Raw genomic sequence first — 17,107 nt, 5'->3', positions numbered from 1 at the left:
AGCAGCTTCTCACAGAAGTCACCCCTGTAGCCCCCCCTGCTACCAAAGCCTTGACACACAAACACAATACAATTTGTCGCATGGTGTCTGGGATAGGAGAGAAGATACATCACTGTGCTGGGAATGTAAGCATTCCCAGCACTGCAGTAAAGAAGCAGGAGTCAGAAGCGGATGAGGGAAAAGGTCAGTGTCCCTGTTAGCCTACATCCCTTACACATCTGTGCTGGTATATATATGCCTGCCAGAAGCTAGCCTTATGATGACAGTAAGGATCTCTTTGCTCAGCCCCTTCAATCACACTCTTCTCCTGTGCATACCTTCTCTTTGGGTTGTCTTTTGGCACTGAGAAAGATTCTGTGCCCCCAAAAATAGTACTTTGGGAAAGATTACTCAAACAGGGCAAGTCAGAGAGTAGAAACACAATACAAAGTTGTTTACTGATTATTAAGCTGAAAGCTGAGTAATAAATAAATGGCATATTCTTCTGGAAAAAGCAAAATTTATGAAATACAGGCGAGCCATTTTGGCAAAAACTACAGTAGGCAGAAGAATTTCACTTTATTTGGCACTCAGATGGCATTTTATTTGGTGACATCAGGTGACTTATGAAGAATTCAGATTTAAGACTCCTTCCTTTATCTCTATTTCAGAATTAGAAAGGAACTGTATGTTCCTTTAGGGTTGGAAAATGTCTCAGAAATTATTTGTTTAGCCAGACTGACGTAAGTAATGATTTAACTACAGAATTATGTATTACATTTCAAGTGATTATTCTGCTGTTTTTAAACTATTTGGATATGGTGTCTTTAAGGTAAAGATGCTCAGTCTGTAAGCAGGCAATATTCTTTGAAGATAACAAAACTGGAGCAAGAATCTGAGCAGGCCAAAATGGAACTGGCTGAAACACAAAAGCAGCTTCAGGAGCTGGAGAGTAAGGAGCTGAGAGACATTCCTGAGAAAGTCAGGTTACAAAAAGAGTTCCGGAAGAAGATGGATGCAGCTAAGTTGAAAGTGCAGGTATTTCTGATCTGACCATTAAGATTTGCAAATCTCTGTCTCACTATCACCTTTGAACCTTAACACTGCTTGTAAAACTCTCACTAGTTTTACACATCGGAAGCTGGTTGAAGTACCTAATGGGAAACTTAATACTATTATACTCAGAATGCTATTTAACATACATGTGGTTAGATACATACAGTATTTTCTTCGTAGATATGAAACCAAGAAAGAAGTAGGTGATATAAGATGCTTATACACCACTGTATGTAGTACCAAGAACCTACATAAGAAGACTATTACAAGTTTATTACCTGCCATAAATAAAATCAATTTTTTATGAAAATACTATGTAAATTCCAGCTCTAAGCAAATCACTGTGATAGTTTGCAAGACCAGGCCCAATACAGTCATATTTGTTTGGCACTGACCTTCTACTTTTAAGTTCTGCTATACCTAAGTTTAAATTCTGTATAGGGCCATCTTAGGTGCTATAGGCGCTCTGTGCCTCTCAGTCCTAGAATGGTGGGTCAGACAAGCACTGTACATAAAGAGGTAGCTGCCTTATTGACTTGAGCTCAGGACCAGCATTCTGGCGCCATTATGTCTCTGCACATTTTCCAGAGCTGTGATTTCTGTTAAATTTTACTACTTTCATTGTATTGCCAGGCATGAACAGTATCTTTACCTTTTCACGTTGCTTGAGATTAATTCTGCCTGTGCTGACTTTACCAGATAGCTCAGAAACCACAGAAATAATGAGTGATTGTTTAGGCAGAAGTTAGTAAGTCTTGCTGACTCTAAGAATTCAGTGAAATAAAGAATGAAGCTGAGTCATATTTTAGTTTTAAGTTTTCCTGCTATTAAGCTGAAATTTGCATGAACATTCAGGCCTTACAGAAGAAGCAGCAAGACACTAAGAATCTGGCTTCATTATCTAACCAAAGTGAGAGACAAGCAACAGAACTTGAGCAGAACGTGGCTCAGATGAAGCATCAGCAGACCCAGCTACAGAAGAGACTGTGTGAGGAGAGTGAAAAAAAGAAGCAACTAGAAGCAGAGATTCAGCGGGACCAGCAACAAATTAAAGTAGGATTACTCCTATTTCTTTATGACAAAGAATGAGATGAGCCAATTTTGCCTCTGCTTTCCCAAAGACAATAAACGATAGTGCCAGGCTTTCCATAATTTTAAGTAATGGCTTTCTTGACAAATGCAGTGAAGGAATTGTCTTTAAACATTTTCACAGAAATCTTCAGTTTACCTTTCTCTTCAGCTTTTTTTTTTGTTGTTTTATTACATGATGTATAGCCCTGAATTGCAATTTTACATGTAAATTTAGGGTCAGTATTTCAGATTATATACTTGTGTGGACTCTGACATTAAATGCATTTTAAAAACAGACTGACTGAGACAAGAAGAATAGGGTTTTTTGTTTGTTTATAGGAACTTCAGCTGAAGATGGAGCAACAACAGAAGATCCTTAAACTTAAAGATAAAGAGATTGCTTCGTTTAAAGAGAAGAAAAATAACTCAATGGGAACTTCACTGAAGCTACAGGTAGCTAATCTATTCCGAATCTGTGTGGCCCCTGACAAAAACATTTCTTTCTTCATCCATAGTCATCTTTTTAAAGTGTTTGGAAGAAGAGTATTCTATCATAGTTTTGTCTTCTTTTTTGCTGGAGCAAAAATTGGGAATATAGTCTAGCAACTGTTGTACTCTTTTTCAATGAAGGAAAGAAGAGGCTCTAATGTCTCTTCTTTCTATGGTTTGTCAAAGATGCTGATTCAGAGACCTGAGAATTCAACAGGTTTGGTTGTCTGGTAGGTTTAAGGGTGATCCTGATGAGCTCTGTTATAAATGTTCCATGATTTCTTTGTTTTTCTGTTTTCCCCTCTGATATAAATGACAGAGGTCTATGGTTTTGGTTGTTCCGAACAGGGTTAGAAAAGTAGGTGTCCTACGCAGCAGTGCCACCTAGATTATTTCAGATGTGGACATTGGAACATAAAAGTTTCATGAGTTACCCAAAGTCTCTAAAGGTGAAAAGAAATTTTAAAAGCTAAATAAAGGTAGCGTTTTAGCCTTACCAGGAATATATCCACTGATAAACTGTGGCTTCAGAATAAATTCATAATGGACTGCACTACCAGGATCAGACCTCTCATTTACTGTCTTTCTTTCTGTCAACATCATAATTTCTTGTCACTTAATGTTTTTCCACAAATAGCTGGTCTGGGGCAACTATAATGCAATGAGGATGGGTGAGCTGAATTCTTGTGGTACATTCCAAACCTAGTTGCTGTGGTTATACAGAAGACATCTATTTATATAACTGTTCTTAGAAAAAGAATACATTTCATTAAAGGCATCTGATACAAATTTCTTTATACAAGATGTAGCAATGTAACATTGCTGAGCCTTTTTTTAAGTCAGTCCAATTTCTGTATCAGTTATTCTAAAAAAGGAAAAACATAATCATAAAATTCTGACCCAAAAAGTCCTAGTTAATGCTCTCTGGATCTCTATTTAAACTTTAGAAATTAGAAGAGCAAAAGAAATGGCTGGATGAAGAAATGGAAAGAATTCTCCAACAGCACCAACAGTTAGCAGAACTAGAAGAAGATTTAAAGAAAAGAGAAGCCATTGTAGCCAAAAAAGAAGCACTATTGCAAGAGAAAAGCCACCTGGAAATCAAGAAACTAAGATCTAGCCAGGTGATTTAAGAAAAAACATGACACTTAACACAGTTACAGTGCTGACTGGAAGACTGGGCTTGAGGGCAGATAGATAGCAGAAGAGGCTCAAGGCATGTGACCTGTGACTCTGTCACTGCCATGAAGTTACTGTGTAGCTTGGGCAAATCAATATTTAAAATGTGAATAACGCAGAATGATAATTTTTATTCACTTTTTCACCCTAAAATTCCAACAACAAAATAAAACAAAACAAAACAAAAAAATATGAACTGTGGAGTTCTGTTATGGCAGAGCATTAAATAATATATCTAAAAATTTCTCGGTCCTTTTGCGAACTAGAAAACATGACAAAGAAACATTTTGCATTATTTATGTTTTAGTAGCAAAAGTGAATAGAAATTGAAGTATCATTGTCACTTATAACGAATAGCCCCTTTAACTTTTGGTACGTAGAAGACTGCACGTTGAGCAGTTTTGTTCTTACTGGAATTACTATCTCAGTTTTATATCTATGGTTGCTGTGGTTTTTTTAGGCTTTAAACAAAGATAGTATGAAATTGTCTACTCGCTTAAGTATGCTGGATCAGGAACTGTGTGATAAAGGTATGCAGCTTCAGGGCAGCACCACTGAAGATAAGACAGACATTCTGGAAAAAATTCAGGTTCTCCAGACAGAAAGGGATCAGCTGCTCAGAAGAAGAAATAGTGTGGATGAGAAACTGAAAGATGGTAAAGTGTTGTCAACTGAAGTAAGTAAGCACCTCTGAGATAAATACAGGTTTTCGGTAGTGTTGTATAATAAAGCATTCCAGTCAGAACCTAAAATGTCTACAAATATTAGGTAAGCTAGAACCAAGGAACTGAGGTTGGGTACTTTCGTACATAGCAATGTTAAAATACTGCTATGATAGCACTACTTACACACTCGTGAACAAAGTCTATGTTCAGAGGGACTTAATTCAGCTAGTGCCTTGACAGACTCCACTGGTCTAAGGATCATATAATCAGAAATAAGGGAACTAGAAGTTCATCTGTTTATCACAGGCAGATATTTTAATGTTAGGACATAGAACAAGGCAATGTATTCGCATAGTGATGCCCTGTGATTTTTTTCATAGGATTTTGAGAAAAAGCAAACTTCCTCTGAAGGCCTACATATTTTTACAGTGAAAATAAGTCATATTACCTGGATGGTCCACACTTGAGTTGATCAGTGTAATTACATTGAAGATATAATAAATTTATGTAAAATGCACAGATTATTTTCAGGTCTTGGGAAGCAGCATGGGCATGTGGCTGAGGTGATAATGTGCCAGAAAAAACCCTACTTGGCTCACTCCTCAAAGTCTTCTGCAGTACTTCAGGCCATGCATTTCTGCCACTTCCCTACACAAGTTATGGTCACCAAACTCCTTACTGACCTGATTCATTCATTAATCCAACAGAAAACTAGCACAACCAAAAAAAATAGTAGAAGTCCAACTGTGGGGAGGATGAGAGAAGGATAAAAAGGGAAACATGACTTCAGTTTTTGTGATGAACCATTTGATCAACCTCTGTATCATGGAAGGAGTACTATAGCAGAAAAAGACAAATGTTCTAGATTTGTACTTTACCTATTATTTTTCCCATTCTGTACTACTACTAGTTTGTCTTGCCTTTAAGTTTAGTTTGCCCTTAAGTTTAGTTTCGCTCTTGAGAATGAAGTTAAGGAATGTCTTATGTATAGAAAGATTAATTCTACACTTTTTCTTTTAAAGATCTCACTCGTGTGTCTCTCTGTAGGAAGAACATGTCCTTTTCCAGCTGGAAGAAGGAATTGAAGCCCTGGAGGCTGCTATTGATTACAAGAATGAAAGTATTCAGAATCGGCAGCACTTGCTTAGGTCATCTTCTCAGATTCTTTCACAGAGCGAGAATAATGTAATAGGAAAACTAGTTTCCCTGTCTGCTGCAGAGCTCAGAGCTATCCTTTTCAAATATTTTAACAAGGTTTGTTTTGACTAATGAATAATATTTTATCCTACTTTCCGTTACTGTTCTAGATAATGAAAGGAAATGGTGTCAAGAAATAAAAATAAATTTAACAAGTTTTGGTGAAAATCTCTTCAGGTTACATACATCTGCTATTAATTCAGATATTTAAAATTTTTACATTAACCTAAATAGGAAACTTGTGTGTTAACTTTGTGTATCTTGTTTTGGGGTCATAAGTTTAAAAGGTGCTGCAAATCTGGAGATTTTCTTGCTCCTTTCCCATGCTTTGTGTTGCTAACTTTTGGAGCAGCAACATATTTAAATAGTGGTGTCGTATTGAAATTTTTCCCAAGTGCAGGCTTCATAAAGCTGAGGCTAGTATTCCTATTCTTTTTCTAAATCCAGTATAAACTCTTTTTGCATACACTGCCTGCAGTGTGTACAGCCAAATACTGAAGAATCATTCTGACATCTGGAAACATAAAAATGAAATTCATTAGGACATGGTGTGTCTTTGTGAACAAGTTGTCTGTGGGATGCAAGTTGGAAGTTTTCCAGAATCAGGAAAACACTGTTGTTTAAATTCTGCACAGGGTGTTAAAAATAATCCACTAGTCCATGTGATCAAAATGTACAGAGCTCATTTCTAAAGTGGGAACTTGTAGTAGTAGGCAAGACTGTTTCCAATATAAGCTTATGGCTTATAGAGACCATTGCTTTTGTATGCTTTAATCTATTAAGCAGAAGGATAAAAGCTCTTATGAAAACGGATTGATAAATCAAAAGAAGTGTATTTGTTTCTTAGATTGTTGGCCTACGTGAGTCTGAACGTAAATTACAACTGCAGATTGAAGAACAAGAAATGAAGCTCATAGACCAGGAAAACATAACACGTGAATTAGAATCTGCACTTGAACATGTCAAGTTGCAGTGTGACAGGCAGCTTACGCTACAACACAAAGAACATGAGAAAAAACTACAGTTAATACTGCATCATTTCAAAGGTATTTGCTTCTTGGGGGGGACTGTACAGCAGGTATTATCTTCAGTCACTACTGAGAAATACTATATTCCAACTGAAAAAAAAAGAATAAGGTTCAGAGATATGTTTTGGCTGTCACTAATTCTAATGTTGTGTAGGACACTGAAGAACAGACACATGGTGTCTGTATGAACAGAAAATTGAATATTTTTTTAAAGCAGTATCAGAATTGTTGAATTTTCATGCTGAATTTGCTGATATTGGAAAGTTGAAAGATACCGGTACTGCTGATCTTGATCTTCTACATACTCCTATTAAAACTGACAAGCGGGTTTGGCATGGCCTTTTTGATACTGTGTCATACTAGTTAAAAGCAAAGTGTCAGCAAGATACAAGATGTATTCTGTCTAGTTGGGCATCTTCATTTTCGGCACAGAGATATTTGGTTCTTAAACTAGTTTTCTTATCCTAGAACAAGATAGTGAAGGTATTGCAGAAACCTTGAAAGGGTATGAAGTAAAAGTCCAGCAACTGGAAAAAGACTTATTTTTCTATAAGAAAACCAGCAGAGAGCTGAAGAAGAAGTTGAAGGGCCTCTTTGGAGAGTCATCCCATCAAATATTGGCATCCACTAAATGTAAGTATATTATCTTAAAATATTTATGCAGCTGTCAATAGACCATTTGAAGGGTGGTGAACACAGAAGTATACCAGATAGACATAAAAATCCTATTTTTACTGAACTAACTGCTTTCCAGGAATATATTACACCTCTCCCCCAGTTTCAAAGGAGAGACAACATTGGTTTGTAGCTGTAGCATTGGTATACCAGTGGTTTAAATTCTCACTCTGTTTTCTCTGGTTTTTAACATAATTTCACCATCTACAACCTCAAACTGTTGTGGTTAAGAAAAAGGAATTTTACTATCTGAAGGGGTCTGAATGACGTTGTAGCTAACAGCTTTGTCACAGAATCACAGAATAATAGGGGTTGGAAGGGACCTCTGGAGATCATCTAGTCCAATCCCCCCTGCCAGAGCAGATTCACCTATAGCAGATTGCACAGGAATGTGTCCAGGTGAGTTTTGAATATCTCCAGAGAAGGAGACTCCACAACCTCTCTGGGCAGCTTGTTCCAGTGCTCTGCCACCCTCAAAGTAAAGAAGTTCCTCCTCATGTTTAGATGGAACTTCCTATGATGAAGTTTCTGCCCATTACCTCTTGTGCTGTCACTGGGCACCACTGAAAAAAGACTGGTCCCATCCTCCTGGCACCCACCCCTTAAGTATTTAGAAGCATTGATAAGATCCCCCCTCAGTCTTCTCTTCTCCAGACTAAAAAGACCCAAGTCCCTCAGCCTTTCCTCATAAGAAAGATGTTGCAGTCCCCCAATCATCTTTGTAGCCCTTTGCTGTACCCTCTCCAGCAGTTCCCTGTCCTTCTTGAACCGGGGAGCCCAGAACTGGACACAGTACTCCAGATGCACCTTCACCAGGGCAGACTGGAGGGGGAGGATAACCTCCCTTGACCAGCTAGCCACACTCTTTTTGATGCACCCCAGGATGCCATTGGCCGTCTTGGCCCCAAGGGCACATTGCTGGCTCATGGTCATCCTGTTGTCCACCAGGACTCCCAGGTCCCTTTCCACAGAGCTGCTCTCCAGCAGGTCAGCCCCTAACCTGTACTGATGCATGGGCTTTTTCTGCCCCAGGTCATGTGCCATGCTTTTAGATAGGCTGCTCCCAGCACTTGATTTCATAAAAGTTACTTACTGGGAGATTTTCAGTGAGGAATTCCAAACTTTCAGTTACTAACTTACTTTAGATACCTACTTACTAAGGCTAAAAGAGAGGATTTATACACTTGTAGGGAAAAAAAAGAGCTTTCTAATGTGATTCTGTGCTTTGACACAAAAAAAAAAACGAACAAAAAACCCCAAACCAACAACCGGCTGCTCCTGTAACTTTTTAGTTGTTCATGTCCTACTTGCCAGAATCCAAACCTACAGTAGAGCTATTCAGGTGGAGGAAAAAAAAAGGTTCCATTTCTGTCACTGTTTTGCTTGTCTCACACCTCTCAATGCCATCGCCAATACCTCACGTGCACAATACAGCCTTCATGGCCCTGCGTTTCTTTTTAAGGCTCAGCATGACAGCATTGCACCTCGAATACTGTGTTCAGTTTTGGGCCCCTCACCGCAAGAAGGACATTGACGTGCTGGAGTGTGTCCAGAGAAGGGCGACGAAGCTGGTGAGGGGTCTGGAGCACAAGTCTTATGAGGAGCGGCTGAGGGAACTGGGGTTGTTCAGTCTGGAGAAGAGGAGGCTCAGGGGAGACCGTATTGCTCTCTACAATTACCTGAAAGGGGGTTGTGGTGAGGTGGGTGTTGGCCTCTTCTCCCATGTAACTAGCGAGGAAATGGCTAGTTAGAGGAACTAATGAGAGGAAATGGCCTCAAGTTGTGCCAGGGGAGGTTTGGACTGGCTATTAGGAAAAAATTCTTTACTGAGAGAGTGGTCAAACATTGGAACAGGCTGCCCAGGGAGGTGGTGGAGTCACCATTACTGGAGGTGTTCAAAAAACATGTAGACGGGGCACTGCAGGACATGGTTTGGTGGACATGGTGGTGCCCATGGTTGATGGTTGGACTTGATGATCTTACAGGTCTTTTCCAACCTTAATGATTCTGTGATTCTGTGGTTCTTCCTCCCAATGGATGCTCCTGTTTCTTTCCACTCGGGCAGTGCTATGCCTTCTTAACACATAGGTGCTGATCACATACCTGCTGCTCCCAGAGTGAATTAAGGCTCAGCCCTTGCCCTCTAGGCAGGATAATGAGCCAACACATTCATTACTATTAAGTACACTGTCAAACTGTGAACATATATTTTAGAGGTTGGTTTATAAATGAGTGTGGAAAAGACTATTCTGTGTCTAGTATACAAAGCAGCGTGTAGTTCAGGACATGTATCCGTGTGAGGGAACACCCATCCTAGGCAAATTGCAGCAAGGATAAGAAGGGAGAAGATCCCTGTGAATTTCCAACTTTTTCAAATACATATGTTCGTAAGTTTTATAAGAAATACTCTGTATTTAATTATTTTTCTTCTCAATACATTTTGAGGCATGCTGCAATACAATGTAATAAAAATACTTTATAATTTGTTGCTGAGCTTTATAAAGAATAAAAGCCCTGTGTGTGCATTACAGCATAATTTGCAGAATGTGTTTTGTGTGTTGTCCTAGTGTAATTGCTGACTGGTTTTGAATATATGAATAATTTCATATTTGACTGCCATGGTTCAGTTGTTTTAAGACTGCCTACTAGGATACATTACAAGTTAGAACAGAGAGGCTTGTATTACCAGCACCTAGTCAGAGGAAAGTAACAGCTAATACCTCTGATGTTTTTGTAGGTGACAACCTTTTTAACAGAAAGGACAAAGCGTGAGCTGCTTGTAATTTTTTACCGTGTTCACACTACAAGTTACTGATGCTGTAAAACAGTGTTGACTAACTAATATGTCTTGACAGCAGGCACTCAGAAGAGTTGTAACTTTTAGCTATTTATCTCCTGATAAATTTCATTTTAGATAACAGTGCTGGTGACAAGGCATCCAGTCAAGATGAAGCAGAAGTTGCTTCTGAAGAATTCAAGTTGACACTTAACCCTGAAACCAATTGTCGACCAGGGAAAATAAAAGAAACAGACAGAACAAGTATTTTGAGAGCACAACAGAATACATACAAGCTTGGAGAAGATGTTTCAGAATTCCTGTGCAACAAAGAATGTTTGTCGAGAACTAGTGATGAAAAAACAGGAACAGATGAAGCTCAGCCCTCAAAATCTCATCCTCAGCTACCTTCTGTCATCCAGAGAAGAGAAACAGTAACACAATTTCAAGGAGTAACTCCAGTAAAACTATCTCGCCGAGAGCTACGTCATATTCCTCCCTCTGAATTATCTTTGAGACGCTCAAGCCTTGGAGTTGGTGTCAGTTTTGTTGCTCCAGATTCCATCGAAATGGACAAAAAGTCTAGCGTCACTAAGACATAGTTACTCTTCGTTGCATTTTTAATAGCTGTTGCTATTGAAGCAACTGTATTAGATTTCTTTATTTATGGTCTTGTTAGGTATCAACAATGCATAATTGAGTAAGTGTTCTTTAGTTCTTATTGCTCACTGTCAAGTCATTAGCTGTTATGCTCACACAGTTTCACTGAATCTGAGATGGATTTTAATTAACATGGTATCTAAGAACTGTCATTCAAAGGCCTTTTAACATTGAAGAAATTATTTATATTGGTTTGGGTTTTTTTGCAGTAACTTCAAAAAACATCAGTGTTTTTCAAAAATTGCAGTGTGAGGTGCACTGCACTTGTGTAACTTAGGTTTCCTAGAATAATACTGTACTTCACTTTCTTGAGTCACAAACAGTAATAAACTATTTCATTTATTTGGATATATAGTTAGAAAATTTAGTTGCCAGACTGTCACATAGTATTGATAATGACTGGCTTCTCTATGCTTTTTATCTGAAAACATTTTATACGAGCCATGTTTGCGATCAAAATTGGTATCTAAAGATAAATTTGTTCCTGAAAAGGAACACAAATTACTTACTTTTATTTCTTCTTTATGGCTTATTTATGAAATTGAGAGAATTGCTTATTTCCCTTTGTGTTTTTATTTCTTGGCTTTTAAAGAATTGCACTTGGCAACTCAAAGTGTGGTATTTATTTCTGTACTACTAAAATGGAAAAAAAACAGAGGACCAAATTCAGCATCCTCTAGGTAAGCCAGATGGACCAATATATTATTTTATTTGTACTAATTAGTCATGTCCTTTCACAGACAAATTATTCTTCTGGATTCCGTATCTGCTTCAGAGCAAGGACTACACATATCCTTTGGTTTACTGCTATACTGTTGTCGGTGATGCATTCAGGATGAAAAGCAAATCTTTTTTGTAAGAGACAGTGGTCACTGAGAACCGTATGCTTAACAGCTGCACAAACTTGAAGGCAGAGACCAGAATGTCTGCATTTAAATGAGATTAACATTTCAAACCGTTAACTCTCTCCTCCATAAGAAGTAGCAGTACTGAAAGTAAGGTTAGTTTTATTTTGGTGGTGGACTTCAGCCGGTCATGTTTGAAAATGTTGTCTTAGATTATTAGGTGTACTTAGGACAGGAATTTTTGGCTTTCTACTATTGTTGAGGCGAGGTCTTGTGTACCGCACGTGTGGCTATAGGTATAAAAGAGCTGCATTTTTCCACACTGCAAGCATACTTCAAATCTGTCTACCTTATGAAGATGCTATCTTCATAAATAGCACGATAAATGGACCTATGGTCTTGTGGCACATTTTAAAACTTTCTGAGTAGACTGCAAAAGATTTCATTCTAATCAGATAGATAAACCACTTACTATGTCAAATGATTGTATCTTTCACAGTTATCCCTAATTATTACCTATTGTTCAGCTGAATTGTGAGGTAAGGATTGGAGTCTGTCTTGATTGTTATTGGATTGGGCTTGACTGTTTTTACTGTCATGGAAGTACTGAGCCTTAACTAATGTTAAGTTTAATATTAGTGTGTATATCATTCACTTAATGGTTCTAGTCAAAAAGCAATAAACGGAAATGAGTAAATACAGTTTCAAATGTGTGCTTATTTACTACATCTCGTATTAAGTGAAGGAATTGTTGAAGGCATTTCTTCTCAAGATAATACTGTGCATTATCATACACCTCGTACTACACTATAAATAAACATAAATTCCACTTCTTTTGAAGCTTCCAAAAACGAAAAACCTGTTCTTTATGGATGCAAAATAAGCAAGGGAAAATGTAGGGAAGTACAACTCAATCACTAGCAGATGTCAGTGGGTGCTCTGGAGGTTTCTGTAGCTGTGACACTGCAGGTTAAGTAGTTGTTCAAACACTGGATTCTGTATGCCACGCATACCCATTTCAAGGCATAACTACAACGTCACCTAATGCTAAGGCAGGTAAGTACATCAGATACATTGGTGATCTCTGGAGAAGTGGGAGAATTGTTGGCCATGAGAGGGACCTAACATAAGCAAAGCAATGAGAGAGGCCAGTGAGGCAGTCACCTAGGGAAGAGAAAAGTAAACAGTGATTTATGTTCTCATTTATGTAACTCTTAATAGATCTAACAAATAAAATGGTTTTACTTCTTTCAGACAGTACGTAGCTCCTCTTATTTCTACTAATTTAAACCAAGACTTTACCTGATAGGCTTTTATTATCGCTTTCTTTGTTTTACTTCCTTGATGTTATTCATTGGCATTTACGGCCCTTGTTGACATTTAGCTGATGTGCAGTATGGGGGTAAAAACAATATGGAGCTAATTTGCAGTGATCCACCATGCCATTATTTCACTTATTAACAGCTATTTCTCCTGCTATGTCCTATTAAAACTAACTACGAAAAAAAGCCATGTGTATAATCTGTTCTGTTGTCTAGCTAGTAACTGTGAATGTAAACTAACTTTACATATGATCTAAATTGTTACGATTATCTGAACACTGCATTGCTGCTGCATTGCTAGAATAGACTCTTGCCCTTCCCATTGCTGACTCCTCGCTTAGTACTGCACGTTAACAGTGGACCTATCCGATGAAAATAGTTTGCAGAAGTTCTCCGATTCGTGTAAATACTGATTGCATCACCTTTGAGAAGCAAATCTGGCTCTTAGTAAGTTAGTGGAAGTTTTGCTCCATCTATACCAAAACAAAGTTTCATTCTTAGCAACTTAAAGGTAAAATTTAAGAGGTATTGAAACTCCAACTACATGTGTGAGGTGAGGGACCTTTTATCCTGGCAAAGCAATTTTCAATCCGACTGCTCTGATGGTTCCAGCTTGAATGCACCTCTATTGCATGGCCAATAAATAGCATGTCAGTTCTGATTTTCAAGATCAGTGTGCTGATTAAGCAAGTTACTCTATGTAGGGCTTCCAAAGGATCTGAAAATATTTTGTAAGAAAAGCTGTTTGCAAGGCATGACTTCAACAAATGCATGTTTTATGCATTTCTAATACTACATAATTTTTACTCGTAGTGAGCAGTCAGCACAATACAGCAAACTTTGTTATACTGCAAACGGTAACCTCGTTAACCTGGGTTATTTATGCTACGATCTGTAACCACGCAACACACGGACAGTGCACTAGCTGAAAGTAGCAATGGAAACGAAGACAGGACAGCGGTTTTTTTTTTCCTAGCCTGACTGGATGCCACGGTTACAGAGCACAGCGGTGTAATCTGCCCCTGGTTAAAAACCTTCAGCAGTGTCCACCGCCAACAGTTAGTTCTGCTCCGCTGGAGCTTCCTGCCGGAGGTGAGCGGCCCAGCTGGCCGCTGGCGCTCGTGAAGGGCCGGACTTCAGCGGAGCTCGAGCAGAGAGCTGGCACTTCATCGCGGCCGGCACAGGTAGGATGTTCGGCGGTTTGAGAGGGCCAAAGGGGAACCGAGGCACCCACCCGGTTGCTCTGCCGCCAGCCCTCCTGCCGTGCCCCTCCGCTCCCAACGCCGCGGCCGCCCTTCCCGCCTCCCTGCTTTGCCAGCCACCCCCGGGCGGGTCCGGGCGCTGCCGGCCCTCCAGCCCCGCCGGCAGGAGCGCGCCCTCCACCCGCCACAGCGGCCTCGGCGGGGGCGGGCGGCCGCGCACCGACGGCCGCAGCACAGCTCCGCCCCGGCGGACGCCGAGGTTACGCGCAGCCCCCTGAGCAGCACGGGGCGTCCCGGCTCGCCTCGGCCTCCGACGCGGCGCCGGGGTCGGCGGCGGCGCTCCCGCGGTGCATGGCGGGCAGCGCCGGCCGCCCCGGGGGCCAGGGGGAGGCGGCCCACCCCGCGCCCCGCAGTTGTTTTGATCCCGGCCGGAGTCCGTATCGGCCGGCGGCCGCTGGGCTACAGCCGTAACGCCTCTGTGACGCAGCGCCGGGAGCGTAGCGAGCGCGCGCGCCCCAGCGCCCAGCCAACCAGCGGGCGAGGGACGTAAACAAACTCGCGGCCCCCGGCGCGCGCTGCGGCTGCGGCTACGGCCGCGGCGCCCGCCCCGCCCCGCCCCGCCCCCGCCGGCTCGGCCGCCCCGCGGCCAGTTACAACCGCCCGCCCAGAGGCAGCGGTGCGGCCGCGCGCCTCTACCTGCCGCCGCGACCCGAGTGAGTGTCGCGCGGGGGGCGCCCGCTCGCCCGCCCCCCTGCTCGCCTCTCTGCCGCTGCCCGCCCCCGCTCCCACCTGCTGAACGCTTTCCGCGGCGGTCGGGGCTCCGCGCCGCCCTGCGCTGCCCGCGGTGGGCCTGTGGCGGCGGGGAAGGAGGGCGTCCACCCCGGGCCGGGGGCCGTGCCCCCTGGCGGCCTCTTCCGAGTGAGCCTCGCCGGGCCCCGTCGGGAGCGCGGCGCCCCGGCACAGGAGGGCGTCGCGGCGGCAGGTGTCGGCCGCGGGGCGGTCGAGCGGGAGCGGCCGGGGCGGGCGGCTCCGCGCGGCCAGCGGGGCCGCAGGGCTGGGGCGGCTGTAACCGCCCGGGCAGCGCGGAGCGCCGGGGAGGCGCACTGCCGCTCTCGCTGCGCTGTCCCGGTCTAACTTCCGCGCCTCGTCCCGCACGCTGCCTTGGCTGTTCGGCGTCTGCACGGAGCCGCCGTCCTCTCCGGCCTCCTGTACGCGGTGAACGTGTCGGGCTGCGCGTCCCCCCGTGTAACGCGGGCGAACTCGCGCGGTGCTGGAAGGGGGCGGGGGGGGGGGGGCGAGTCTGCCCGACTCGGGAATACAGGCGCCTCTCCCCAAAAGCGACTTTTTCTACCTGCTCGTTATCTTCGGTGGCACAAAAAGGGCTGGCTGCTTCTGGTTGTGCGTTTTGAAGAGGGAGGTGCGTTAATGAAAATAATTCTGCTGCAGCAAAAATGCTGATGGTAATTACAAGCCAAAACGTCATTGGGACATAGTATTTACTGATCACTGGTATATCGCGTTCTTTAAGGTTACTGATACGTATTGGTATCTAAGAAAGCTAGTATTTTCCGTTGCGTTAGACTCGCACAGTAAATTGAGCATGAAGTTTCAAAGTGTTTAGCTAAACGTTCCTAACTTTAAAACTTAACTAATTTCCTTTTAACTTTTTTTTTTTGGCGGGGGGGAGGGAATCACGGGAAGAAAAGCAAGGGAGGTTACACTGTCAGTCAGCATCCTGTGCTCAAACTGAAGTCAGACTTGCCTGGTCGGTTTTACATTTTAATCCTGAGTTTGAAAAATGTTTTAAAACCCGATCTTCCTCAAAAACATGAATTTTTCCAAAGCACAGCAGTAAATTCACCATATTCCCCTTTCAAACTGTGCGAGGCCCTTTACCTGCCAGGGGTTTATTGCTGCTGTGTATGCCAGTGCTGCAACTCTCAAGCAGATTTCTGAACCAGCTTAGGGGGTTTTTTGGCTGTAAAGTTACTTGTGAAACTCAATGACAAGTTGATGACTTGACTTTAAGTAATTTTAAGGATTTAGAGCAGTTTAATGCAGATTTATAGCTTTTGGTCAGATGGCATGAAACAAGAGCAATTGAAAAGGAGAGAGCCGGTCCAACTGGGAGGACCTCCTGCACAAAACTTCCTGTAAATGCGCTGATAGAGCAAAGTAGATTGAGGTTGCTGTGGTAAATGTATAAACGGGCAAAGATCAATATGTAATGGGCAGATGGTTTGAAAGTTGATCAGTGCCAGTAGGGAATGGATGTGTTCCTTCCTTGACAAATGTATATTGTGTATTTTAGTGTTATTTCAGGTTTATAAGCAAGTACTGAAGTCAGTCAATACTTAAGGTGTTTGCTAAGAACATATCTTGATGGTAGATTATCATAAATATGTATTTTAGTGGTATAAACAGGTAGGTTGTATGTAGGAAGAAGCTTTAGCATGACAACACCCTATTTTCAAAGTTTTCTAAAATCCAATTCTTCATTAGCTTATTTGACAATGAAAGTGGTTAAATAGGAAATGGGTTGTAATTTTTGGCTCTTCAGCATGTTTTCCTTGAAATAGTGAAGCCTCGCATTTAAAGCTATGTGGTTATTTCGCAGATGCTTAAAGGCGTACTACTAGCATAGGACTAGAGGTTCCGAAGCTGTGATGTACTGTTCACTTCTCAGAGGTGCTGGAACAGTTGCCAGTTAAGCAGTAACTCATGTACATGTGCAAAGCTGCACGCAGGCCAGGAAGCTGCTGATGATCAAACAAAATAAGCTTGTGGATATGTGTTAAAGTCTTCTAAGTATACATATTGGACAGTTTACAGTAGAGCTTTTAAAACTTAAGTGTTTCAAAAGCTAATTCACCTGCAACATGTGGCTAAATGTAACTAACTTCTACAAAAGGGATTTCAAGTTACGGTAACACCAGATGACTGTCTTACTTTCATTACTGCAA

General features: G+C 41.8%; 2 protein-coding genes across 3 annotated transcripts in view; both read left to right on the top strand.

Moving 5' to 3' along the window:
- KIF27 (kinesin family member 27) overlaps positions 1 to 10,717 on the top strand; it is a 29,463-nt gene extending 18,746 nt beyond the window's left edge. Inside the window, exons 9-17 of the mRNA XM_059833862.1 lie at positions 812 to 1,017; positions 1,891 to 2,088; positions 2,446 to 2,559; positions 3,543 to 3,719; positions 4,235 to 4,450; positions 5,487 to 5,693; positions 6,484 to 6,682; positions 7,133 to 7,297; positions 10,254 to 10,717. Of these exons, the coding sequence (XP_059689845.1) occupies positions 812 to 1,017; positions 1,891 to 2,088; positions 2,446 to 2,559; positions 3,543 to 3,719; positions 4,235 to 4,450; positions 5,487 to 5,693; positions 6,484 to 6,682; positions 7,133 to 7,297; positions 10,254 to 10,717 (1,946 nt within the window). The remainder of the gene's footprint in view (positions 1 to 811; positions 1,018 to 1,890; positions 2,089 to 2,445; positions 2,560 to 3,542; positions 3,720 to 4,234; positions 4,451 to 5,486; positions 5,694 to 6,483; positions 6,683 to 7,132; positions 7,298 to 10,253) is intronic.
- A 4,109-nt stretch (positions 10,718 to 14,826) lies between these two features.
- The window catches only part of GKAP1 (G kinase anchoring protein 1), a 29,763-nt gene continuing 27,482 nt past the window's right edge, over positions 14,827 to 17,107 (top strand). The window contains exon 1 of one of the 2 annotated variants that reach the window (XM_059833813.1): positions 14,827 to 14,857. The gene's annotated coding sequence lies outside the window, so the exon portion shown is untranslated. Of the gene's footprint in view, positions 14,858 to 15,322; positions 15,353 to 17,107 lie in introns of those variants that run through there. The other variant, XM_059833814.1, reaches the window with a different exon arrangement.

This window comes from Gavia stellata, chromosome Z (genome assembly GCF_030936135.1).
Source record: "Gavia stellata isolate bGavSte3 chromosome Z, bGavSte3.hap2, whole genome shotgun sequence".
NCBI classification, from domain to species: Eukaryota; Metazoa; Chordata; class Aves; order Gaviiformes; family Gaviidae; genus Gavia; species Gavia stellata.
The sequence above is the reverse complement of the archived record's forward strand: the minus strand, read 5'-3'. Positions and strand labels throughout refer to the sequence as shown.